Genomic DNA, 26,979 nt, shown 5'->3' with positions numbered 1-26,979 from the left:
CAATGGCCACTATTCCATCTCCCTCATCCACAGGGTTGCTAGTATTGCTTTCACAACATCCCCAGCCTTGGCCAATCCTAGGAATCAAAATGGTCTAAAACATACACTTTTAAAGAACTTAGGGGCTCTTTTACTAAAGGGCTTTAAAAACTTAAATGCATGGTTAACGGGCTACCACATGACCATATTAAGGGGTTTTAAGGTGATTTGTCTGTTTCTGTGTGTTCAAGCACACATTACCAAATTTTTCAAAAATTTTCTGTTGGGGGTTCGGAATGGGTGGATGGTGGCTGTGAAAACATTAGTCACCTAATTTGTTATATAGTCAAACCGCAGTTTGCGAGTAATGCGGTTTGCGAGGGTTTTGGAAGACAAGCAAAATACTTGAGCAAATCTTGTCTCGCAAACCGAGTGTTGACTCAACTTGCGACCCCCCTCCTGACAACCGGCATTGCCTCCCCCCAACCGTGAGCCCCCACCCCAACAACCGGCATCGCCCGCCCAAACCCTTACTGCGATCTGGAGAGAGAGTGGGAGCCAGAAGGCTTTCAGCATGCGCAGATGCTCAAGGCCCAGACCAGCAGAGATCAGCGGCAAGAGGCAGGATCTTCTGGCACCGGCACATCCTGTGGGTTGGTGCTGAGTGCCGGTGCCAGATCACAGGGTTAGGGTTTGGGCAGGCGATGCCGGTTCTCGGGGGTGGGGTGGAAGCGCGCCAGTGGCCTTGGGGTTGAGGGGTCTTTCTGGGATGTGATGTGGTGGGGTGGGGTTGAAGCGAGCAGCGCCAGTGGCCTCTGGGGAGTGGGGGGGGGTGTCTGTGGAACGAATCAAGCGAGTTTCCCTTATTTTCTATGGAGAAACTCACTTTGGAACGAATTCTGCTCGCAAATCAAGGTTCCACTGTACTTGCCATGCACTAACTGGCTAATGCATTTAGGCCCAGATTCTGTTAACGGTACCTAAATTGCCTTGAAAAATGGTGCCAGCCATGTGTCAATCATGATTAGGTACTGTTAACAGAATTGTGGCAATGTAGGTCAAGGTTTTAAAGGCCTACATTACCAGAGCCTAAGTTTTTTTGAGAATCAGACCTACTGGCGCCAAAGGTCATCTCTGCCCTTAACCACACCTACTTTGACTTTAGGCGCAAGTCCAGTGTTTAAAATTGGTTTTAAATGACATGTCAATCACTGTGCTGATTAAAGCCAATTAAAGTAATTAATTTAGGCACTGGTAAGTGTGATCAAGGCTCCATTTACAGAATATGGGCCTTACTGCCTCCTTAATATAAGGTGCAAAGAGTTCTGTATTAACGGGTTACTTTGAATGTTAACACATGACCTGCAATGAAAAAGGCTGGTAACGCCCCTTCTTGATGCAGTCTTAGTTTTGGGCTCGATGTACAATCAAATTCTGTATTGTAGTGTAAGCCCAAAACTTTAATGCATTTTGGTAGACGAGCCCCTATGTTAAAAATCAAACAAATTGTCCTCATCAGCGAAAGTGTACGAGTGTGTGTGTGAGAGTGAGTGTGAGAGAGAGTGAGTGTGAGAGAGAGAGAGTGTGTGTGTGTGTAGGAGGTGCTTTACAGCTGTATAGAGCCGAGGATCTGCCTTGGCGGAGGTACCCTCCACACAACAAGGGTCCCAGGAGCTACCCATGCATGCTCTTGAACACATAAGGGAGAAAACATATAAAAATCACCAATAGCACTTATATAGATACCTGCTTTATGCTTTGGGTGATAAACCACACCATAAAGATTCTTGAGCTCACTTGGACTCCAGTCACAAGCATCGAGGTGTGCACTATTCCTTAAAAATAAACAGGTTACAAATCTGTTCCATTTAGCAAACAAACTGCTAGCTCAAGAACTAACTGACTGTGCCAGTAATTCAATTTTCAGTTTACAAAACTGTAACCACTTTCTGCTTGTCCTTCAGAAGGTGTCACAGCTTGCTAAGACTCCAGAATCAACTAGGTTAAAAAAAAAGTAATATTAACAAATAGTAGGATACAGGATGGTTATTTTAGAAGCTCTATTTTTGTTTTGGACATCTGCAACATGGGATTTAGACATCCACATTACATGGACGTTGAAATCCAGGCGTGGTCAACTTAGCGGGGTTTAACAGGGCAGGGGTCTCTACTGCCCAATTAACCCCTTTTGAGTATCTACACCATGATTTACACTGCATTGATTTAACTTTCATTAAACTATAAATTAGTGCATATTAAGTCAATTGGGGACAGTGATTAAGGTATATTATGGCCATAATATGCAATATTTATTCAGTTTTTTTAGCCTGTCCTCTGAAAAGAGCTCAGAATGGGTTACAATTTTACATATATAGCATGAGACATACTAGATAGTAATCCAGGTTGAAATTGGATTACATCGTTTCAGACTGATTGGAAAATCTCATTCGAATGACGGTTTGAGAGTGACAAACAAGTTCTGACAATTTTAACTGAAAAGATAAGGTTTTACAGCTTTTCTAAAGTTCAGCAACCCTTCTAAGGATCTAATAGATCAGTGTATTGCAAATTGTGTACTGCGAGATGTCAGGGAGGAGGAGGCATGCTGGCTGACTACCTAAAGGACATGCCTCTCATGGCAAGGCCTCTCCTCTCCACATGTCTTCCCTTCCAGTATCCCCCCTCCCCCCGGTGGCTCAGGGCCATGTCTGGAGGGCCTTCTCGCATGTGCGGACGTTAGCGTGATGTCATCGCGCACTTCTGGATGCCTCAAGCCCCGGTCACCACATTTAGGGCTCCTTTTACGAAGCCACGTTAGCAGTTTAATGCGCGTAATAGCGCACGCTAAACTGCCGGCCGCGCTAGATGCTAATGCCAGCATTGAGCTGGCGTTAGTTCTAGCCACGTAGCGTGGGTTTAGCACGCGATAAAAAGCTGCGTGTGCTAAAACCGCTAATGCGGCTTCGCAAAAGGAGCCCTTAGTGTGCTGCGGCTTGGCAAAGTTTGCGAGACACTGTAATAGATGATGGGGATTCGATTCCATAGTTTAGGCGTGATGAAACGAGTATAGACTCACCTTCAGGCTTTTTCCAACACAATATTTCACATACTGGTCCTGGTGTACCCCCCCTTGCCAATCAGGTTTTCAGTATAATGTATCCACAATGAACATGCATGAAAGATTTGCATACAATGGAGGCAGTGTATAAGAACATAAGCATTGCCTCTTCTGGGTCAGACCCGAGGTCCATCATGCCCAGAAGTCCGCTCACGCGGCGGCCCAACAGGTCCAGGACCTGTGCAGTGATGCTCTATTTATACCCTTCTATCCCCCTTTCCAACAGGAAATTGTCCAATCCTTTCTTAAACCCCAATACCGTACTCTGCCCTATTACGCCCTCTGGAAGCGCATTCCAGTTGTCCACCACTCGTTGGGTAAAGAAGAACTTCCTAGCATTCGTTTTGAATCTGTCCCCTTTCAACTTTTCCGAGTTCCCTCTTGTTCTTTTATTTTTAGAAAGTTTGAAGAATCTGTCCCTCTCTACTCTCTCTATGCCCTTCATGATCTTATAAGTCTCTATCATATCCCCTCTAAGTCTCCTCTTCTCCAGGGAAAAGAGACCCAGTTTCTCCAATCTCTCAGCGTATGATCTCTCAGCGTATGAAAGGTTTTCCATCCCTTTTATCAGACGTGTCGCTCTCCTCTGAACCCTCTCGAGTAACGCCATATCCTTCTTAAGGTACAGCGACCAATATTGGACGCAGTATTCCAGATGCGGGCGCACCATCGCCCGATACAACGGCAGGATAACTTCTTTTGTCCTGGTTGTAATACCCTTCTTGATTATACCTAGTATTCTATTTGCTTTCTTAGCGGCCGCTGCGCACTGTGCCGTTGGCTTCATTGTCATGTCCACCATTATCCCCAAGTCCCTTTCTTGGGTACTCTCATTCAATAACATCCCTCCCATAGTATAGTTGTACCTTGGGTTTCTGCTTCCCACATGCAATACTTTACATTTCTCAACATTGAACTTCATCTGCCATCTCGCCGCCCATTCCCCCAGTTTGTTCAAGTCCCTTTGCAATTCTTCGCATTCCTCTTTAGTTCCAGCTCCACTAAATATTTTTGTATCGTCCACAAATTTTATTATCTCACACTTTGTCCCCGTTTCTAGATCATTTATGAATATATTAAATAGCAGCGGCCCGAGCACCGAGCCCTGCGGGACACCACTCGTGACCCTCATCCAGTCCGAGTAATGGCCCTTCACCCCTACCCTCTGTTTCCTACCTGCCAACCAGTTTCTGATCCATCTATGTACGTCTCCATCCACCCCATGATTCTTTAGTTTCCGGAGTAGACGTTCGTGAGGCACCTTGTCAAAGGCTTTTTGGAAATCAAGGTATATGATATCTATGGGGTCTCCCCTGTCCATCCTTTTGTTAATTCCTTCGAAGAAGTGCAATAAGTTAGTTAGGCACGATCTCCCCTTGCAGAAACCATGTTGGCTTGTTTTCAAAAGTTTGTTTCTATCCAAATGTTCATCGATGTTTTCTTTTATCAGTGCTTCCGCCATTTTCCCCGGAACCGAGGTCAGACTCATGGGTCTGTAGTTTCCCGGGTCACCTCTTGATCCCTTTTTAAAGATGGGCGTGACGTTGTCTATCTTCCAATCCTCCGGGATCATGCCTGTTTTCAAGGATAGGTTGCAAATTTGCTGCAGTAGTTCAGCTATCTCCTCCTTTAATTCCTTCAAAACCCTTGGATGGATTCCGTCCGCACCAGGGGATTTGTCAGTTTTAAGTTTTTCTATCTGCCTGTGTACATCATCAAGGCTCACTTCCATGGATGTTAATTTTTCTGCTTGATTTCCATTGAAGATTTGCTCAGGTTCCGGTATGTTGGTTGTGTCTTCGTTTGTAAATACAGACGAAAAGAACATGTTAAGTCTTTCCGCGACTTCTTTCTCCTCCTTCACTGCTCCCTTCCTGTCTCCTTCGTCCAGGGGTCCCACCTCCTCCCTAGCTGGCTGTTTCCCTTTAACATATCTGAAGAACGGTTTGAAATTTTGTGCCTCCCTGGCTAGCCTCTCTTCTTACTCTTTTGGCTTTTCGAACCACACTGTGACATTCTTTTTGATACTTCCTGTGCTCTTTCCAGTTCTCCTCAGTTTTGTCCTTCTTCCATTTCCTGAATGAATTTTTCTTATTGGCTATCGCTTCCTTCACTATTTTAGTCATCCATACCGGGTCTTTTGTTCGACTCTTTTTGCACCCCTTTCTGAATCTGGGGATGTACAGATTTTGTGCCTCGCTCACCGTGTCCTTGAAAAAAGACCAGGCATATTCTACCGTTTGCCATTTCTTGGAAGTGTTCCTAATTTTCTTCCTTACCATTTCCCTCATTGCTTCATAGTTTCCTTTCCTGAAGTTGAAAGTTGTCACTATGGTTCTCTTTCCATTTGGTATTCCTACTTCAACCTTGAACTTGATCATATTATGATCGCTGTTTCCCAACGGTCCCAAGGTATGAAAATCAATCTCATGTATATTCATGCTGGATATGCTGAAAACCTGACTGGCAAGGGGAGTACTCCAGGACCAACTTGGGAAACACTGTTGTAGCACACATTGATTTAAAGTACCATGGGATATAGAGTAACGAGATGGAAAGCATGCAAATTAATTCAAAACACGTAAACTCAATACTGCCAGCAAAAACTGGCATTATCTTTCCTGTCTGGTAGCATCCCAGCCACTTCAGAAAAGGTCCAGCATTCAAATTCTAGTGTTGCCCTTTCCAAGCACATACCCCATGAAGGCCCCCACATTGAATCCCTTCTAAATGATCCCCCTCAGAAGTAGTATTGCAAGACTACCACTCAGGGCTGCCAGTGCCATTTTGAACCCAGTGGTGGCAGGGGCAGAAGTGGCTTGCAATCACTCTTGCCCCATCCCCACTAAATGCCTGAGATTACTAAATTAGGGTTGGGGTGGCCTATGGGAGGTGAAGGGGAGATTGTACAATGGGGCAGTATGGCCATCAGGGGGAGGGATATGTGCTTGGAAGGGCTTTGCCGGCCTCTATTAAAAAATAGTGGCCCAGAAATATCATGCCTTGGCATAGCATCCGATACTGCTAGGCCCTATGAATAATGCAGCTGCGTAGTCACTCCCATGGGAAATTAAGTTATAGAAAAATCCCAATTTTTACTATACCTTGATAACTACGCCCTTTAGTACACATCAGTACATTTAAACCAACCTGAAAATTAGGGGAAATGGTCAAACAAAAACAAAAAATATTGCATTGTGCATATCCATAATTCCACAGCAAGAAGAGTATATGTATTGTAAATATACTTTTTATTATGATAGCTAATTAAAACACATGTTAACAGAGAGAATGTGGTTAAGCCCCAGAGAGAAAAAAGATACCGTAATTCAGTACAGGAGTAGGCTTCATTAATTTGGAAGGTGTGTGTAAATTTTTGCCTTTGAAGGATATTTCCCTCATTAACCCAAATCAGCATAGAGATGAAAATAATAATGCCTGATTATCATGGAGGGTCTGGGGGAATAGGCAGGAGAAAGTAAAATCATGTGCAATAAATTGTTCTTTCTTCTTCATAATTAGAATCAGAAAATTAAATCTCAACTCACCAATTAAACAGTGGACCAACTGAAATAAAAAGAAAACAAATACAAAACTAAGTGATTAGAAATCAAATTTACAACATACATAACTCGTTGCCAAAGAATATGGTAAGTCAGGGTTAAAAAAAAAAAAAAAAGGTTTGGATAATTTCCTAAAAGGGAAGTCCATAGACCATTATTTAGATGGACTTAGGGAAACTCACTGCTTCTTCCTAGGATAAGCAGCATAAAATCTGTTTTACTACTTGGGAACTAGCTAGGTACTTGGGACCTGGGTTGGGCCACTGTTGGAAAAGGAAAGCTGGGCTTAATGGACCTTGGTTCTGTTCCAACATGGCAACTCTTATGTTCTTATGTGAACCAAGTATAGGACAATCATGCCATTGTGACATCACAGATGAGGTTGGCTCTTAGGTATTGGTGGAATGACATCAAAATATGAGCTCTAGAATGTTGCTACTATTTGGGGTTCTGCCAGGTACTTGGGACCTGGGTTGGCCATTGTTGGAAACAGGATGCTGGGCTTGATGGACTTTTGCTCTGTACCAGTATAGTAATTCTTATGTTCTTAGTCTGCTGTCAAATGGAAAAATGGAGTGGTTTATGGATGAGTGAAAAACACTTTTCATCCAATTTATTTCCAAAATAGTTGTTGTTATTCTATGATGCAATCAGCTATTTAGCTTACCTCAAGCAAAGCAAATGTTTGAAAGTATTTAAGAGTCTTCTGAATGCTTCTGTATAAACCCTTATGTGATCCTTTTTGCATGTAAAACCGAATCATGGCAATCGCCAAAACCAGCCATCTGGGGAAAGAAACCAAAGCAACTCAGAAGCACACAGAATGATACTAAACATAACTCCTGACTGCACGAATTTCTGTGACTTGGCCAATCTATATTCTCAGAAGAATGAAGAACTACCAAAGCATCTATTTTTCTAAAATGGTCAAGAACAAATAAAATGTAGACATCATAATGTGTTAAATTAACAGAACAAAACCATTCGGTTCATGTCTAGCTGTTCCTTCCCAAAGCATATTGAAAGAGAGAGATGTGGGATGCCGCAGGCCTCAAGACTTTCCTCTCTGCTCCTAGTTAATATAGAAAAACAACTGTCTGCCATTATTGCGTATCATTTCAGAACTCTTAAATGGCTTTGGACTTCTGGGATATACTGAAGAACAGCTCAAAAGTATCTGAAGACCTAAAACAACGTGGTTGTTGCATTGTTAGCAGTTAAAACAAATTCTTTACAGAAGGATGGAAACAATCTGTGAACCTATTACAATGGTTGAACATAATCTGTTTAATAGAATGTTGTATAAGGTGGATCCGTCAAGAGCGCTTGATGTTCACCGACTCGGCATGCAGATGTGAAAGAGATGAGGCAACTACTTTCCAAGTGAGACGCTTGAGAGATGAAGTTGAAAGTGCTTCAAACAGAGGCTTCATTAGAGTTGAGAGCATGACAAGTAACCGGAAGAGCAGTGGTAAAGGCCTTTTATGAATTTGGAAACCAAAGGATGTACAGACAGTGGATTTTTTTGTCTAGTAGAGTATGAAAGGCACTGATAAGGACCCCGACTGAAGTAGTTTAGAGACCAGAGTTGGAAAAGTGCAGGAGGTAGTCAAGCAATACAGGTAGAGGACATGTGATTAGATGCAACGAGCGAAGATTACTCCAAACTGTGAAGCAGGTCCACTTGAAGTGATAGCAGCACTGTGTGGAAGATTTTTCTGGAAGCTTCAATGATGGCTGATACTGGTGCAGAGAGAAATACCATGCTGTGAGTGCTAACAAACACAGATTGGGATGGAGAAAAGAACCCTTGTTCTGTGTCAGCAAGGTTGGAAAAATCTGTAGCGTGAAGGGTTCCCTTTTGCTGAGTTGTAACAGCTACATTACCATGCCCTGATTAGTGTGTGTGCCCCTACTGCCTACAAAATACTGTAGATATTGGTAAGTGTTCTCCACTAATATTTTTTATAATGGCTGCCAGGACTGGCTCAAGGAACTGTGATGCTCAGAGCCAACTTTGGCATTGACCAAAATCTAAGTTCAACATCTATCTCTCTAGACCAGTGTTTCTCAACTTGGTCCTGGAGTACCCCCTTGCCAGTCAGGTTTTCAGGATATCCACAATGAATATGCATGAAGTAAATTTGCATATGATAGAGGTAGTGTATGCAGATCAAGTTTATGCATATTCATTGTGGATATCCTGAAAACCTGACTGGCAAGGGGGTACTCCAGGACAGAGTTGAGAAACACTGCTTATAATTCTGGTCCTTGAGAGCCACAGGCAGGTCAGGTTTTCAGGATATCCACAACAAATGCACGAGATAGATTTGCATCTCAAGGCGGCAGTGCATGCAAATCCATCTCATTCATATTCATTGTGGATATCCTACTCTAGACGTTTGAAGGTAAACTGGACTAGGCCAGATCTTCATCTGATTCATAGCTTGAGGAAGCCCTGATGGCAGCATTCTAATGGCAACATTAATGCATGAACATTAATAGAGAGAAAATGGAAGTCAGCTATTTTCCAGCTGCATTAAAAAAAAATAAAAAATATATATATATATATATATCACATACACACAGTATTCAGTCAAACACATTACACATGTTATAACCATTACACCAATTTCTTACATTTTACAATATAATAAAATATGCTCAACATTAAAATAAGCTTTAGATTGCAGGAAAGACCCCCCCCCTATAAGGGCACACAAAGGTCACATTCTATCACAGCTTATTAAAAGGAGACCTTAGGCAATGACATATCCCCCCCCAAAAAAAAACATTTCCTGAAAATCAACCTTTTTAATGAGTCAATCACAGTTTGAAGCTACTGTAGCATAATATAGCCCTTTTTTTTTTTTTTTTTTTTTAAATCCAGCTACGTAAGATGCACTCTCATTTTTTATTATTTTTAAAGTAATTACATTTTGAATTTTTATGATGTGCAAGCCTAAATATGTGTTTTTGTTTAAATGGTGTCAAAAATCTCCATTGTACCTCACTGTGGGTTCTAACTTGAAAAGGCAAGATAATAGAATTTTTAAATTTTCTATTACAAGCAGAGAGAGGGCTGAAACCTTGACAAATGGCATTATGTTTGTGCTAAGTCTTTTAAAATGTTTCTAAATCACTACAAAGTCAAAAGGGATCAGATTGTCTTCGTTTAGAAATACACCGTCTTTGTACACCAAAATATTGGTCTTCTCGTGCAAAATTCGGGCTCTGTGGATGTGTGCAGTCCTTCCTGGCTCACGAAAGGTTAAACGAGAAGAACTGGGCCATAGCCGCAGTCCCTTTCACTCGCGCCAAGCCCTGGGAGCTTTTCAAGAGAACGAAAATGTGTCTGAAGAAGTCGTTCCCGCCCACCACCAATGAGATATACTTAACTACGGGCGAGCCGGGGAGGTGATGCAGCTGCTACTGTAAATGGAAATGTGAGCCCCACTAGAAGCGAATCACCCTCCCCTTCCAAGAACCAGGCTTTTTGCAAATCTCTAAATGCATCGAAGCCATGGGCTGCACCATATTCTAAAAGCATTAAAGCTCAGCTAAAGACTTGCCTTTTTTTTGGAGGGGGGAGATTTTTAAAGAGACATGCCTCCCTCTCCCTCTAATTCCAAGACAGCTTTAGGTACAAGTGCCAAAGTTATTATGAATATATATATATATTTTTTTTTTTTTTTGCAAGTCGTTCTTGGAGCTTTTTCTGAGAGGATGGGTTACATAACAAACTTAGAGGAACCTAATCCAACGGTAAAGAAACCCAATTCTAGCCAGCCGTGCACCTGAATAACATTCCAGCCCCAGGTAGTAGCAAAGGCTTTTACCTACCCCGTCGTCATGGCAATATTGTAGAAAATGAGCCATGTTCTGGCAACTGTGCCGATGCCCCTCTTGTTGTTCTCTTTCTCCTCCACCGTGCTGTCCTCTTCGCTGGACGCCATGCCTCGGGAGAGAGGAGGCTGGGATTGGAAAGAGTGCTGACAGGCAGCAGAGACAGCAGAGCAAACGTTCCTTTTGCGGGACAGCTGCAGGCGAAAGCTGGTTGCTGCACTTGAGCTGCAAACTTTGAATTAGGCTGGGGCGCTCGTGACGGCTCCTGATTTGTTGCAGGCTTTGCCTTCCAATGATCTAGAATATTTCCCAGCCCGGGATGCTTTCAACTCTTTCAGGTGTTAACCGATGTAGATATTATAGAGCAGAAAGCTGTAATACTACCTAACCTAAGTCAGGTGAATGCTTACAGCGTTTCTAACCTAACATCATGAGAAACATTTCCCCCATTTTAATTCTTTCTAATCCAGGAGTTGGAAAAATTATACAAAAGGGGTTGAGAATGCCGGGGGGGGGGGAGATGTAAAATAATAATCTGAAAATGTAATACTGTACAATGGGATGAAACTTGGCAGCAGGAGGTAAAAAGACAAGTTTGAAAATAAGATAGCTGGGACTGGGGGTTTCAGAGATACAAGCCACCAGAGAAAATTTTACCTCCCAAAATATAGTCTATTGCAGTGGTTCCCAACCCTGTCCTGGAGGACCACCAGGCCAATCGGGTTTTCAGGCTAGCCCTAATGAATATGCATGGAGCAGATTTGCATGCCTGTCACTTCCATTATATGCAAATCTCTCTCATGCATATTCGTTAGGGCTAGCCTGAAAACCTGCCTGGTGGCCCTCCAGGACAGAGTTGGGAACCACTGGTCTAATGCATTTCTATGGGAAGGACTTTCATTTTCTTTAGCATAGACCTTAAGAGTGAAATGTAGGTTCAAGTTCAGGTTTATTCTATCTGATTAACCAACTGAATTTTAATGCCAAAAAATTTAAGGTAATGCACCTTGGTAGCGGAAATCCATGCAGAACATACACACTGAATGGTGAAAACCTAACAAGAACTGTAGCAGAATGGGACTTGGGATTAATCATCCGGAAAGATATGAAAGCTGCCAATCAGGCGGAGAAAGCTTCAGCAAAGGCTAGACAAATGCTGGGTTGCATCAGAAGAAGCTTTATTAGCTGAAAGCCTGAAGTTATACTGCCGTTATAAAGATCCATGGTGAGACCTAACCTGGAGTACTGTGTTCAGTTTTGGAGGCCACATTATCAAAAGAATGTGAAGAGAATGGAGTCGATTCAGCCAATGGCCACCAAGATGGTCTCAGGACTTAAAGATCTCCCATATGAAGAACGTTTGAGTAAGCTGCGCTTATATTCTCTCAAAGAGCGCAGAGAAAGGGGGACATGATAGAAACATTCAAATACATCACGGGCCGCATTGAGATGGAGGAAGAAATCTTTTTTCTTATGGGTCCCACAGTGACAAAAGGGCATCTGCTAAAACTCGGGGGGGGGGGGGGGGAAGATTTCATGGGGACACCAGGAAATACTTCTTCACCGAAAGGGTAATTGATCGATGGAATGGTCTTCCACATCAGATAATCGAGGCCAGTACCACGCTCGACTTCAAGGGACGATGGGACAGACAGGTGGGGTCGCTCCAGAGGAATGCTTTAAAGATGGATTCTCGAGGGAGGGAGGGTTCTTGAGTGGGCAGACTTGTTGGGCTGCTGGCCCTTTTCTGCCATCATACTCTGTTTCTAACCACTGATCAATAATTCAAAAGAAAGGAACTCCATTTACATAATAGGACAAAGAAGAAAACCCCCAGCGGTCGCATCCCTGTAGACACAAGCAGTAACACTCCTAAAACACCCCCCTCAGGCTTCAGCAATAAATGCTTCCTGTAAGAAATCTTTTAACAGCAGGCAGAGCTTCCTTAAGCTGATTCCAAAGCTCAGGGTCCATAACATTAAACACTGTCCTAAATGATGTCAAAGAAACCTGATGCACAGATGGAACTTGTAACAAATATTGCTGGGCAGAACTAAGGGACCTAGCAGGAATATACAGTATCATATATTGGGTCAAAAATTATTGGAACCCTCCTTCGGAAACCTTGGGAAATGTAGTAGTTAGAAAACACAAGGCAGTTTTAAAAAGGTGGAATTCCCTACTCTTCCAAACCCGCAATCTTCTCCACCCAAAATTTATCCTGCTCAAAACTTTCTCACTCTCAAACCACTTTTGCATAGCCAGACCCAGAGCTAATATGGGTGGGTACTATGGTCAAAGTAGGAAAATTATCAATAAATAAATCACTATATAACACTATTCTCTTCCAGATAGGTTAAGAGGACTGCTGCCCATGCGTAAAAGTGGAGTAAAAAAACAGAACAGACTGTGCTCTGTTAATAACAGCTCCAAATCAGCCAGGTAGAGCTTGATTAGGTCACAAAAAAATAACTCCACTGAACGCTACCAAGAACGCTGCTTAGTTATAGTGCAAGCATCAAGGCCTTATTTTTTGGAGCAGTAAATCTCAGCTATTGGGATGGTTCATCCTTGGTATCTCTCCTGCTTGTTGTGCCCCTGAATTGGGACAGCAAAAGATCTGACTCTAACGGTGCTGTTGACAACTGGGAGGGGGTGCTTAAAAAGCAAGGGCGATCACTATTGACATGCCAATAAGTTTGACTCTCTTAGCTTTTCCTAAGCAGCTGGGACACAGGTCAGGCTGTTACTGTCAGAAAAATCTGATAATTGCCACTGATGTCATATTCAGGAAACTTTATTGGCACGATAATACATAAGGTGGTTAAAATTAGAGGGTTAATATAATATATACCTAACTATAAAAATAACAGGAAGATCACTAATAGAGCACAGTTAGGGTAATCCCCACGCTAGTCCTTGACACCCCCCTCCCCCTCCCCCTCCCATAAGAGGACTCAGCAGACTGACTGCTGCATTAGCAGCTAGAAGGAATCACAGACCGATTGGAACACTTGAGCAGGCTCAGCTGATTGGTTGTAGGAGGGAAGCTGAAGGTAGGCAGAAGGAGGTTGGACCATTCACTCAGACTCTGCTGATTGGCTGCAGGGAATACGGAAGTAGAACTGGAGGCAGGAGGAGGTTGGACCATTCACTCAGGCTCTGCTGATTGTCCGCAGGGAATAAGGAAGTAGAATTGGACCGGCAGCCAAGCACAGCAAGTTAGTTTGCAACGGAACCTATTAAGCTTGTCTGCCCTGCACCACCATGTTTACAGCAACTCTGGCTTCTCCATAAGTTGCAGCCTGGGATATTTCCCCTGTCTGCCTGTGCTTCAAGGTAAGGGAGACGATTTCTGCATTACAGAACCTCTCAGCACCATGTAGCTGAGTTAACTCACCACCAAGACTTTCTTCCATTCTTTAGATCCATCCTCCCTGCTCTGTGCTGTCAAGGCATAGGTAGCTTGTCTGGTGAAGGCTGGCTAGACAGCACAGAGCATCTCACAAGCCCCATCTGGAGTGTGGGGCTGCCAGAACAAGCAGGAGCATCCAGAGCCAGAAACACACACTGTAGTGCACACCAACTGTTTCCTCTCTGCCTACTGGTCACTGGTAGGTTGTGGCCAAACCAGGGAAGCCAATGAATGGGGTGTTATTTTGGTGCCCCTGTCTCCCTTGCTTTCTGTGTGCTGCACATCACTTGTTAAGGCCCTGAGAACAGGTTGACTTGGGAACCTGGAAGAGGTCTTATAATAAAGATGTGGGAAAATGTGTTTTAAGTGATAAAGCAATGAGCCCACCAGGACAGATGGGGAAAAATGCTTGAGTATCTGAATAAATTCATGTAATTTGGCCTTTTTCTGCCATCATGTTTCTATGTAAACCATTCTGAGCTCCCCTGGAAGAATGGGAATGAATGAATGCATACATACATACTACACTGCAAGGAGTACTCTAGCACCTTCCCACTTCTAACCCCCATGGACTGAGCTGTTTGTGTCACAGATCAGAGCAGATACCACCTTACCATCTTTTGGGACTCTTTCTTTCCTTTTTGAACAAGTTTGTGTCATGTAGAGGTGCTAAGCAACAGCAGGATGCTAGGTGCCAAATGCCCTCATTCCCTACTCTCTTGATCTGGGTATAAGTGGTATTGATTGCAGTTGCTTAAAAGCTACATTTTCCCACTGGTACATAACATAGCATAGAAAATGATGGCAAGATTAGTATGGCCCATCCAAACTGTCCAGAAAAGTGGCTGGGACTTATGTGCTGCTCCGTGCAGTATACCCCTGTCCTTTTGGTTTTAATTTTAAAAAAGTTATTAGTTTTGCTTTGAGTGGAAATACTCTGCACCTTTCGATTCCTTTGCCATAGAGCAGTAGTCTCAAACTCAAACCCTTTGCAGGGCCACATTTTGGATTTATAGGTACTTGGAGGGCCTCAGAAAAAAAATAGCTAATGTCTTATTAAAGAAATGACAATTTTGCATGAGGTAAAACTCTTTATAGTTTATAAATCTTTTCTTTTGGCTAAGTCTTAATAATAATATTGTCATTTATAGCTAAAGAGACATGATCAAGAAACTGTTTTATTTTACTTTTGTGATTATGATAAATATACCGAGGGCCTCAAAATAGTACCCCGGGCCGCGAGTTTGAGACCACTGCCATAGAGGGATCTTTTGTATTTAATCTACTCCATTTTGAATTTCATCATTATTTGTGTATTGACTACTTCCTGCAGAAAAGTATTCTAGACAACAACTACCCTCTTGTGAAAAAGTACTTCTTTATGTTGCTTTTAAGTTTTCCTCCTTGCAGTTTCATTTTATGATGTCCTCTAATTCTATAGTCTGGCCATATTTGGAAAAGGTTTCTTCATTAATAGTTTTAAAATATTTAAATGTATGCATCATATTTCTTCTGTTCCTCTTGTAGTATATCAATGTCGAACTAACAGGCTCCTTCTTACTTGTTTCACTTTTTACCACTTCTGTTTTCTGCAGCAAACAAAACTGTAGTAATAAGAACATAAGATAGCCATACTGGATCAGACCAATGGTTCATCTAGCCCAGTATCCTGCTTCCAACAGTGGCCAATCCAGGTCACAAGTACACGGCAGACACCCAAATAATAACATTTCATGTTAACAATCCCAGGTCAAGCAGTGGTTACCCCACGGCTATCTCAACGGTAGACTATGGACTTTTCCTCCAGTGACTAGTCCAGACCTTTTTTAAACCCAGCTATACTAACCGCTGTTACCACATCCTCTGGCAACAAGTTCCAGAGCTTAACTATTCGTTCCTGAAAAAAATATTTCCTCCTAATTGTTTTAAAAGTATTTCTAAGTAACTTCATTGAGTGTTCCCTAGTCTTTGTACTTCTTGAAAGAGTAAAACGTTGATCTATTTTTACCTGTTCTTAAGTATTTTAGAGATACAATTAGTTACCAATCAGTTAAATGTTTCTAAGCCTTTTCTTTCTAGAAGTATAAGATGGAAACAGGAAGAAACTAAAAAGAAGGTGACATGCTTTATAAAGAGAATGTTGTAGAAAAGCCATTTTAAAATATAGAAAATTATCACATTGTTTTTACATTATACATTAATGCTATTTAAACTAATTTCTCTTAAAGTATTTTTTGCTGAACAAGTCACTTAAGGGCAAATTCTATAAGAAGCACCCAAACGTTAGGCGCCGACATAGGCACCGTTCAGCGCGATTCAAGTAAAATTGGGGTGCTGTTTAGTGAATCGCGCTGAGCGGCACCTATGTGGGCACCTATTTTGGAGGCGCCCAATAAATAGGCCAGCTCTAGGCACAACTAAAGAGTTAGGCGCCCCTGCGAGCGCTTAAGCACGCTTAAGAGCAGCGATTCTATAACAAGGCACCTAACATGAAGCCACGCCCACGCCTAACATGCATAGCGCCTATTTTTTTTTTTTTTTTTTTTGAAGGCTGCCTAAATTTTTAGAGGCGCCTTGTTACAGAATCGCTCTCTCTTGATAGGCGCCTAGGTTTCAATTATTGCTGATTAAGAAGCTTAATTGAGCTTGCTATTCAATTTAGGTAGGCACCTATTTAGATGGGTGCCTCCATAAAGGGTGCCTAACATTAGGCGCTGGTTACAGAATTTGGGCCTTAATTCTCCACTACCCAAGGTACATTTGATAGACTGTGAGCCCACTGGGACAGATATGGAAAATGCTTGAAGTACCTGTATGTGAACCGCTTTGTGTGGTTGTAAAACTACAAAAAGGCGGTATACAAGTCCCAGTTCCTTTCTCCTTGTCAAAGTTCTGAGAGACGGTAGAAGCTGACTGCCATCATTTACGTAAAACGCTTGATTCTGGAGGGGTGGGAGGACAGCTGCAGCTGTATCTTCATTTGCCTTTGTTAACTGGCCATTGAGGGCATATGACTAGCCCAGACTTGTTGTCTGAAGTTGGGGGAAATGTTCAGACGGAAACAATGTAAAAATAAGATTTATAGTTGAATGTGTTTAAATATGGATTTAATTGTACAACAGTGATAGTGTGACTGTTTATGGACTAAATATCAATGAGTTTCTTTCTTTTTATTAAAAGCATGTTGACCAGATCCTTTTTGAAAAACTACCTGCCAGTCCTTTGTCTACGCAAAATCTCGGGTGCTGGTTTCGGGAGTCCAGTGAGAGGTGGGGTCATCCTACAGTCCGTCTCCAGCGATGTTTATGCCAATTTGGCCGTGGAAGACTGGATCCACGACAATACGGACTTGAAGGACGGGCACGTCCTTTTCATTTGGAGAAATTCCCACGCTGTTGTGATTGGCCGGCACCAGAACCCCTGGGTAGAATGTAACCTCAAGTTAATGAGACAGAGAGGGATACAGCTGGCCAGGAGGAGGAGTGGAGGAGGCACAGTCTATCATGACTTGGGCAACGTCAACTTCACTTTCTTTACATCCAAGAAAAAGTATGACAGAATGGAAAACCTTAAACTAGTTATAAAGGCCCTTAAAACAGTACAGCCTGAACTGGCTGTGTCCGCCACGAAGAGATATGATCTAGTATTGGATGGGAATTTTAAAATCTCAGGTACTGCGGCAAAACTTGGGAGGACCATTGCTTATCACCACTGCACCTTACTGTGCAATGCAGATGGATCTCTTCTACCAGCAGCGCTGAAGAGTCCTTATCATGGCATAAAGAGCAATGCCACTACAAGTGTGCCTGCTTCGGTAAAAAACCTCCTGGATGTGGATCCAGCTTTAACTTGTGAAGTTGTTGTGGATGCCATGGCCACAGAGTATGCTGCGCAGCATCAAATAGACGGCAAGGTTAAGCTGGTGGATCCCGCGGATGAGACGGTGTTCCCTGGAATTGGAAACAAATACACTGAGCTACAGAGCTGGCAATGGATTTATGGAAAAACGCCGAGGTTTGATGTTAGTTCGTGCTTTCAGCTGGTCTATCGGCAATCCAGACTGGACGTTAAGTTACATATGAATGTAGTGGGTGGTGTGATTGAATCCTGCAGTCTTGATTTGGCAAATCAATATCTGCCAGCTGAAATGTGCGAGAAGCTGCGGAATAATCTGACGGGCAGAAGGTTTTGCCCAGATGAAATCTTGCTGTTGGAGAGTGCGCTGGTTAAAACGTATTCTGGTGATCTAGAGCTGTACAATGGTGGAATTTGTTGTGTGAAAAGGTGATGGCAGTAAAGCTTTTAGGAACCTCTGTATTTGTTTCCTGGTTGTGTAAATTTCTGTTTCATTATCATTTGAGTATAAAATCCTGAGGAAAGTAAGAAACATTAAACTAAAAATCAAGTGCTTTTGAGCAGAATCACTAATTTTTACAGTAACTGGGCAAATTGTGCAAACCAACACTGTGCCTGAAACTTACACTGCAGCATAGTTTTCAAGACTTCATAAAACACACCCTTATGCCTCTTGGAGGTTGCATTGTACATAAATCTGAGCCTGCTTGTTGATTTTATCATTTCTCTTAAAAATGATGTACCATGGTTGCCCTGTTCACCCACTTAAATATTACTACTACTACTACTTTTCACTTATATAGTGCTGAAAGGCATACGCAGCACTGTATATTTTGACATTTATAGAGTCCCTGCTCTGAAGAGCTTACAATCTAACTTGGACAGACAGACCTGACATATAGGATTGGGGATGGGTGAGGTGAGAGGAGTTAGGAGTTGAAAGCACTCTCAAAGAGGTGGGCTTTTAACTGGGCCTTGAACACTGCTAGAGACGGATCCCATCTTAGGAATTCGGGCAGCTTGTTCCAAGCATACGGCACAGCTTGTAGACGTAATAGGCAAACAAATAGCAATGAGGAATCAATACACTTGAACAAGGTTAAAATGGTACAGACTGCTAAGTAAGAAGTCTGCAGTTGAATTATAGCTCTCTAAAGAGGTTCCCCTAAGATCTCTTGGGGAGGAGGGGGTGTTAGATTTTCAAAGGGAAAGGGATTGGGACTTGTATACCACCTTTTTGTAGTTTTACAACCACATTCAAAGCAGTTTACATACAGGTACTTCAAGCATTTTCCCTATCTGTCCCGGTGAGATCACAATCTGTTTAATATACCTGGGGCAGTGGAGGATTAAGGCCTGGATTCACCAACCTACCCGATCGGGCCCGATCCAGGCAGGTCTGACGAATTCTGCACAACTAAATATGCAGATGGGAGCGATCGGAGGAACGCCGCCATCTGCAGGCACAGAACGCTGTTGTGCGATCCCCGCACATGCGCAGACCATCTATAGATGGTCTGCGCATGTGCTAGACTTCTGGGCCCGGCATTTATTTTTCTTTTTTTAATGTTAGGAGCCCGTGGTTTTAACCCATTTAAAGCCCGCGGGTTAAAACTACGGGCTTGCACTGTGGGGAAGGGTGGGAGTCAGAGCAGGCAGGCGATCGGGGCAGGCAGTTGTTTGGGGCAGGTAGGCAATTCGGGGCAGGGGGAGAGTCGGGGCTGCAGGAGGCTTTCAGGGCCGGTTTATTTTTTAACTTTTTTGCTGCTTTTTTTCATCAGGGCAGAACAGGCAGGAGAAGAGCTTCGGGGCGGCAGGCAGGAAAGATTCGGGGCAGCAGAGAACAGGACGTGCAGAGAGCAGGGCTGGAGAGTCGGAAAGACGTTTTCGACTGGTCCCCAGCAGTCGCTACTTGGGATGATCGGCCAGCCCAGTTGGATCATGAAAAAAGTGTTGTGAATCACATCCCTGACTACTTTGCATGCGTTTCTCCTCATTTGCATGCACGGATTTGAATCGGATCGCAGGAGAGGTTAGTGAATGAGGCCCGAGGGAAATCTGGTCGCAAAGGGGTCACAAACTGATCGGTACACGATCGGTTTGCTTTGTGAATCTAGCCCTAAGTGACTTGCCCAGGGTCACAAGGAGCAGCACAGGGTTTAAACCCACAAACCCACCACACTCTCCTCCCTGTGTGGTTAAACTGTGCTGGACAAACCAAACCTGGATATTCAGCAGTACATACCTCTAATAGTGCTGCTGAATATTCGAGCAGACAGCTGTGGCACTATTTGCTTAGAGCCAGAACTGTCTAGGGGCCTAGGCTAGAAAATGAAGAGAGGGTCTAAAGGCCTGCCTGCAGCCTATCCTTCCTTAAGTTTGAAGCAGTTACAGAACCCTCGGGGCAATATTCCTGTCGGTCCTGTCTAGGGATGGAGCTGGGAGTTTTATTTATAAGAATTTGTTGTACTGTTATTCTCCAGGCATCACGGCAGTAATAACAGAGCAGCTTAAATGTTGACATTAAACGTTAACGGAAATGTTGACACAACATCACAAAAGGGAAGCAGTGGTATATCATAACATTAAAGACCTGTAGGACTACTACTACTATTACTCATCACTTATATAGTGCTGAAAGGCACTGTACATTTTGACATTTATAGATGGTCCCTTCTCGGAAGAGCTTACAATCTAACTTGGCCAGACAGATATGACATATAGGGCTCCTTTTACAAAGGTGCGTTAGGGCCTTAACGCGCGGAATAGCGTGCGCTAGTCGCTACTGCCTCCTCCCACCTCCACTAGTCGCTACGCCTAATCCGGTGCGTGCGCTAAAAATTCTAGCGCACCTTCGTAAAAGGAGCCCATAGGGTTGGGGATGCAGAACCCAAGGTGAGAGGAATTAGGAGTCCAAAGCATTCTCAAAGAGGTGGGCTTTTAACTGGGCCTTGAACACTGTAGAGACGGAGTCCGCCGTGGGGATTCGGGCAGCTTGTTCCAAGCATACGGCGCAGCAAGGCAGAAGGGACGGAGTCTGGAGTTGGCAGCAAAACATCTGTCCCAAGTTAACCAGATAGCTAGCTGGGTAGAGTTGGCTGAATATTTGTGGCACCTGGGTAACTTCTGCCAGCTGTACCAGAACCAGATATTTAGTGTCAGTATCTGGGCAGAGGCTACACTGAATATTCAGGCCTTCATTCAGCTGGTGGTGGCCAGTATTTAGTGTAAAACAACTTTTTTATTGATGAGAAAGAAAATGCAAGTGCAACGGAGCCAATAATATGCAGAAGAAAGCACTTACAAAAGAATTGCCGTACAAACGAATCAGCAGGCATCGCCAATAATTTAGCAAATAAAATACAAAAGGAATTAGACACCCCCCCCTTTGTCCCCGCTTTCATGGTGATTACCCTCCCACCGCCTAACAACCACGTAAACTCAAACAACCCTCCCAGGGACTTGGACTCTTATGGACCCTGGGAGAACAAATCTCTGACCCTCCCAACTCCCTAAACCCAATCTTGAAGCCTAAAAACAACCCCCTTCCTCAACAGTCCTCCCTTCCCCACAGCCTACCCCCCCCCAAATCTAGGAGTGAAAAACTACCTTATCCAGCAACCAAACAAAAAGAACCAGGGGCGTTAGGAACTGGGAACAAAATCTCCAAGCTTATTAAGGAAATAGCTACGTGTACGCGGTGGTAACCTATGAATGTGGTGGCCAGTATTTAAAGAAATGCTGAGCACCGCCAATACCTCCATGAAGTTTATAGAAGCTTTGGAATGCCATGCCACAGCATTTAAGAGTGGAAAACGATTTGAGTCGTTTTAAAAGTAATTTAAAAAATTTCCTTTTTAAAGACACTTTTAACCTTTAAATTATGTTTAATCTTTATATTTGTTTCTTTCTTTGATTGCATTTTTCCCTTCCTATTGTTTTTTTCCATATATGGTTCTCCTCTGTACTTTAAAAATACTGAATTGTAGTTCTGTTCCCTCTTACCTTTTGTATTAGTTGGTCTGTCTAACCCAGCGCCCTAACTGAGACTAGCCCTACTTGCGTACATTCTGGTTCAGCAGGAACTTGTCTATCTTGAATCCCTGGAGGGTGTTTTCCCTATGACACTCTGGAAGAGCGTTCCAGTTTTCTACTACTTTCTGGGTGAAGAAGAACTTCCTTATGTTTGTACGGAATCTATCCCCTTTCAATTTTAGAAAGTGCCCTCTCGCTCTCCCTACCTTGGAGAAGGTGAACAACCTGTCCTTATCTATTAAGTCTATTCCCTTCAGTACCTTGAATGTTTCGATCATGTCCCCTCTCAATCTCCTCTGTTCGAGGGAGAAAAGGCCCAGTTTCGCTAATCTTTCGCTGTACGGCAACTCCTCCAGCCCCTTAACCATCTTAGTTGCTCTTCTCTGGGCCTTTTCGAGTAGTACCGTGTCCTTCTTCATGTACGGCGACCAGTGCTGGATGCAGTACTCCAGGTGAGGGCGCACTGTGGCCCAGTACAGCAGCATGATAACCTTCTCCGATCTGTTTGTGATCCCCTTTATCATTCCTAGTATTCTGTTCACCCTTTTCGCTGCCGCCACACATTGCATGGACAGCTTCATCGACTTGTCGATCATAACTCCCAAGTCTCTTTCCTAGGAGGTCTCTCCAAGTACCGCTCCGGACATCCTCTATTCGTGCAGACTGGAAGAGCAGTTGCCGAGGATGTAGTTTTTAGTTGTGGAAGCAAAAGTAGTTTGCTGGGAAGTGGGCTAGATTTTGGGTGTGGGCATAAGAGTAGTTTGTGGGGAGGTGGGTCAGATGTAGGGGAGTCTAGTTCATAAATGTGGGAGCAGGAACAAAATGTGGAGTGGGACCCTTGTGGAGGTAGTTTTTCAAGGGTATGATCTTTGCAGGAGCTAGTTTTTGGAAGTGGGACAGATGTGGGGGCAACTGGTGAGGTAGTTGTGGGTATAGATTTTAGAGATGTGACTTATTTCACTTTATGGAACAGAAGCTGGAACTCCCTCCCATAGATATGCATGGGGGGTGCTTAATTCTCTGGAACCCCTAGTCTTATTTGGCCCATCAACTCAATATCTCTTTGCCAGATTTCTTACATTCCAGGTTGCATCCCTTTCCATCAAATTTTCAGAGTTATTTTAACCACAGACAGGTATTCTCAACTCCTTTTGTGTAAATCTTTCCAACTTCCATGGGTTGGAAAGAATAAAAGTATATGCACGATTCACTGGTATTTTATAGCATTGCACCTTTTTATCATTTTGTTCTAACTAGTGAATGGGGAGTGTTAACACACCAAAGCTAGTCAAGCTATTTATTGCTGAGATGCTAAGTGTTCATTGACTTTGATGTGGAATGTTCCAATTGATTCTCAGGGACTCATCATGGTTGCCACATTCCAGAGGGGCCACACAACCTCTCCTTCAGCCAGAATAGCCACTGCAGTGGCCCAACTAAAGCATTTGTCTGTGTGAGAAGAAGGATATCCTCAGGTAGTAAAATTGAAGGTTTATGGCATCAAATCCAAGCCTAATTCTGACTGAGGTGGACAGGGCCGGTTTTAGACATGCTGGGGCCCAAGGCAGAAATGAAAGAGAGGGACCCCTTCTTCTACCTACCCATCTCCCAATTTCACCACCCACCTTTAAATAACTTCACACACAAAACAGACAGACCGACCTTCACCAAATATAGAACGATGGATCACAAATTAGAAATAGAAATATGAATCCCAAAGCTGAACTGGAAATCCCAAAAAGTCAAGCTCGGCAAGTACTGCACTTCATTTTGAACACAATCAGTGGCATAACCATGAGAGGGGGCTGGACCTCTCACTTTGAGCTTAGGCCCTCTCAAAATGAACATCTCCCTTGCTGTAGCTGGTGGGGATCCCCTAGCCTTACCAACTGAAGGCCAGGTCCAGTGACCAGAACTTTCCAAGTTCTGCAGCTGGCAGCAATATTGCAGAGCTGTTGCCTTCCCTCCTCTCTGCTCCACTTGGCTTTCATACATGCATGCATGCAGCTTGTCACTAGCTCAAGTACTGTATTAATATATTGCACTCAGGCCAGGGCACTTTGGTACCCATCCACTTATTTTAGGCTCCAGTCCCTCCTCCAAAGCAGCTGTATGACTATGCCACTGAACACAATACAAAAATAATTGTGATGCACATATCCCAAAGCTAACATATTCCAGTTAATAAATTCAAAATAAAACAATTTGTTCTACCTTGTTGTATGGACATTTTGGTTTTCCATCCTGTTTCTCTTTCTCCTTTTTGTCTATCTTATACTAATTCTCTTTCCAATGTCTGTTCATTTTTTCTCCTCTTCTCTCTTGTTCCATTCCTTCCTTATGCCTGTCTCCAACATATTTGATTTTTCCCTTTCAGCTTTCCTAACTTTTTCTTTTCTGCCTCTGTCCACTCAAATCTTGCCTCTTTCTCATCTTTTTTCTTTTTAAATTTCCGTCTACCTCTCAATTCTCCATCTTCTCTCAGTCTCTAGCTCTCCCATTTCCCATCTTACTCCTTTCCCAGTCTCCTATTCCCTTCTATCTACTCCTCATTACCACATTTCTACCACTGTACTCACTGCTCTCTCACTCATCTTGTCATCTCCCTTTTGACCTCATCCAAATGGCTCACCACTTTCAGAACCCCCCTCCCTCTCTCCTCCACTGATCAGGCTATATCTCCCTGTCCCTTTTCTGTTGTTCTTCCCTTCCCCTTTGATTCTGAACAATGAGATGAAGGGGAAAAAAAGAAATAATGCTTTTCTCCCTTCCACCCATAGGTGGAATCAAATAAGTCCAATAAAAAGTTATCATCAAAACAAAGAGAATACGCCATTCCCTTCTTGAGGCAGTAGATCACCTTGAGGTGCCCTTGGCCACTGCTTTCCTAAACTATCTGAAGTGGGGAAACGCTAATGGCTGCAGCTAACTCAGCTACTAATTTCTTCCTCTCTCTACAACCACACTTGCTGATACCATGGTCTGGCTGCCCTACAACCAGCCAGCTACTTCCTGTCTCCTGCCTGCTTCACAGAAACCAATGCCTGAGTACTGCTTCTTGATTTACCCCTCCCACCACTGGAATAACTAATTCCCCTCCCCCCACCCCCTGCAGTGTCTAAAGCTGCTGCTGGTGCTGAATAAATAATTTGCTTTCATTTTGCAGACCTCTGCTTGAAAACTATTTTGTGTCACATGCGACCTAATCTTCAAGTCTTTCTTTTCTCTGGCGGCTCTATGCTGCTATTTAAACTTCGGTGGTACCTTTAACCATGCCTGATTGCTGTTCTGTCTGTTTTACCTTTGCCAGTTAAAGGGATGGCAGCCTAAATCAAAGTACGTAATAATAATTTGAAAGAAGGCGAATAGACCCTAGCTGCACATGTTTTTAGTTTCTTTTATAATCAATTATCTATTATTTCGTTTATTGTGAGTTCTAGAATGTTCCTGGTTTTCCATTTGTTTTGAAGTTCATGTATTCTCTGATTGTTGGTGTTTACACAGTGTTAGGGAAAGTAAATTATTCCAAGAAGATATTTATTGAAGCCTGCTTCTCATAAAGCATTCCAGATTTGCTTTTTTTTTTGTTTTGCCTGTGCTTAGAGCTTTCTGCTGTGTGAAATACTGTATATATAATTCTCCTTTAAAATTTTATCTCATCGTTTAATCTATTACTTAAAAGTTGAAATGTAATTCTTATTTTACTTTGGATGTAATCTGCCTTGAACCGCAAGGTAATGGCGGATTAGAAATCACTAATGTAATGTAATGTGTATATAGGCCTGTATTTAGTTGGGGCAGTGACCAGATTAATGTAAACATGGGTTCCAGTGTCTGACTTAATCTGTGCCTAGGTGTAGATATAAGGACTAACGGGTGAAAGGATAATTTTATTTATTTAAAACTTTTTAATACCATTTACAAAAAAAACTAAACAATTTGCATCCATTAAAACAGACATAAGATAAAACCAAACTATATCATAAAATCTACATAATTAAACAATGTCTTCTCTACAAATGCCAACTCATAAAATTGCAAGAATACAATTGCAAACATGGTTAAGCAGATTCTTTTCTTCAAATGCCAATTAATAAATCACAAAACTGCCGCAACAACCAACTTGAGTTTTTAACTTTCTTAAATTGAAACCAGTTTTGCACACAGTTGCAATTCTCCTACCCAAAGCATTCCACATTTTAAAACCAGCAATACAGAGTCATCGCTCTAGTATCTGCATAATGATATAAGTCAGGGGTGTCCAACCTTTTGGCTTCCCTGGGCCGCATTGGCCGAAAAAAATGTTTCTGGGGCTGCACAAACGCTGCAGCAAGACAGAGGAGAGAGCTGGCAAGACGGTAAACACCCGGGGGCAGCAGAGGAAAACACTGCATCGCCCTCGACCAGGGCAGCACAAAATATTTCACTGGGCTGCAGGTTGGACACCCCTGATATAAGTGCTTGGGTAATGGCACGTGAATATATGTGTACTGTAGTGTACAAAGGGGTGCTGGAAAGTTCTCAGCCCAACCGGCTAACTTTCTAAATTCTGAGCGTTATTTTGCCACTGTAGCTGAAAAGAGTGTTATTTCATTAAGTGCCAATTTGCAGAAACAAAATTCTATGTTTTGACATTTGTTTCAGATCATTGATTGAAGCATATCCACGTCATTTCCCTTCTTGGTTGGGCTGAGAACTTTCCAGCACCCTGTTCTGGTGTGATCTCTCTGCTGGACACACCCTCACCCAGTACCAAAACTGAAGTAACCATTCCCTGTAACTGCAAGCATTCTTTTGTTTACCAAATTACTGGAAGGTTTAGTTAATTTAGAATTAGTAAGTTATTTGGATAAATTTAATATCCTTAATGACCATCAGTCGGGATTTAGAAGAGGATATAGTTCGGAGACCGTCTTAACTTCAATGCTTGGTCTATTTAGCAAAGGCACTAGTGCTTTTATTCTTCAGCTAGATTTTAGTAGTGCCTTTGATCCATATTATCGTTTACTTCATTGGCTGCTTTTGGAGGCAAGAGTATTGTTCAAATTTTCCTGTATCTGCTTTAAGCTGATATAGGGATTGTCTCCAGCTTATCTTTTCCCTCATTTTGTGTTGAATAGACCATCAAGAGAAACTAGAAGCTTCTACTTATTTGCTTATCCAAAAAT

At 42.9% G+C, this 26,979-nt stretch overlaps 3 protein-coding genes across 7 annotated transcripts in view; 2 read left to right on the top strand and 1 right to left on the bottom strand.

Annotated features, from left to right (window-relative positions):
* HACD1 (3-hydroxyacyl-CoA dehydratase 1) overlaps positions 1-10,847 on the bottom strand; it is a 28,043-nt gene extending 17,196 nt beyond the window's left edge. Inside the window, exons 1-4 of one of the 2 annotated variants that reach the window (XM_033931860.1) lie at positions 10,504-10,847; positions 7,328-7,445; positions 6,646-6,664; positions 1,726-1,814 (exon numbers count right to left, since the gene is read on the bottom strand). In XM_033931860.1, coding sequence (XP_033787751.1) covers positions 1,726-1,814; positions 6,646-6,664; positions 7,328-7,445; positions 10,504-10,616 — 339 coding nt within the window. In that variant the 5' untranslated portion in view covers positions 10,617-10,847. The remainder of the gene's footprint in view (positions 1-1,725; positions 1,815-6,645; positions 6,665-7,327; positions 7,446-10,503) is intronic. The other variant, XM_033931861.1, reaches the window with a different exon arrangement.
* Positions 10,848-13,486: 2,639 nt separating this feature from the next.
* Positions 13,487-26,979, top strand: part of D2HGDH (D-2-hydroxyglutarate dehydrogenase) — a 48,013-nt gene continuing 34,520 nt past the window's right edge. Inside the window, exons 1-2 of one of the 4 annotated variants that reach the window (XM_033931849.1) lie at positions 13,487-13,845; positions 19,558-19,808. The gene's annotated coding sequence lies outside the window, so the exon portion shown is untranslated. Of the gene's footprint in view, positions 13,846-19,557; positions 19,809-24,946; positions 25,148-26,979 lie in introns of those variants that run through there. The other 3 variants (XM_033931848.1, XM_033931851.1, XM_033931850.1) reach the window with 3 other exon arrangements.
* On the top strand, positions 17,103-18,209 carry LIPT1 (lipoyltransferase 1). The gene has a single exon (XM_033932903.1). It carries the CDS (start codon positions 17,103-17,105, stop codon positions 18,207-18,209), a length of 1,107 nt encoding a protein of 368 aa, XP_033788794.1.

The sequence above is a fragment of the Geotrypetes seraphini genome, chromosome 2 (assembly GCF_902459505.1).
Source record: "Geotrypetes seraphini chromosome 2, aGeoSer1.1, whole genome shotgun sequence".
NCBI classification, from domain to species: Eukaryota; Metazoa; Chordata; class Amphibia; order Gymnophiona; family Dermophiidae; genus Geotrypetes; species Geotrypetes seraphini.
This window is presented reverse-complemented; position numbering and strand designations above follow the sequence as displayed.

Coding starts and splice junctions, on each gene's coding strand:
- LIPT1 (XM_033932903.1), top strand. CDS start 17,103: ATGTTGACCAGATCCTTTTTGAAAAACTACCTGCCAGTCCTTTGTCTA.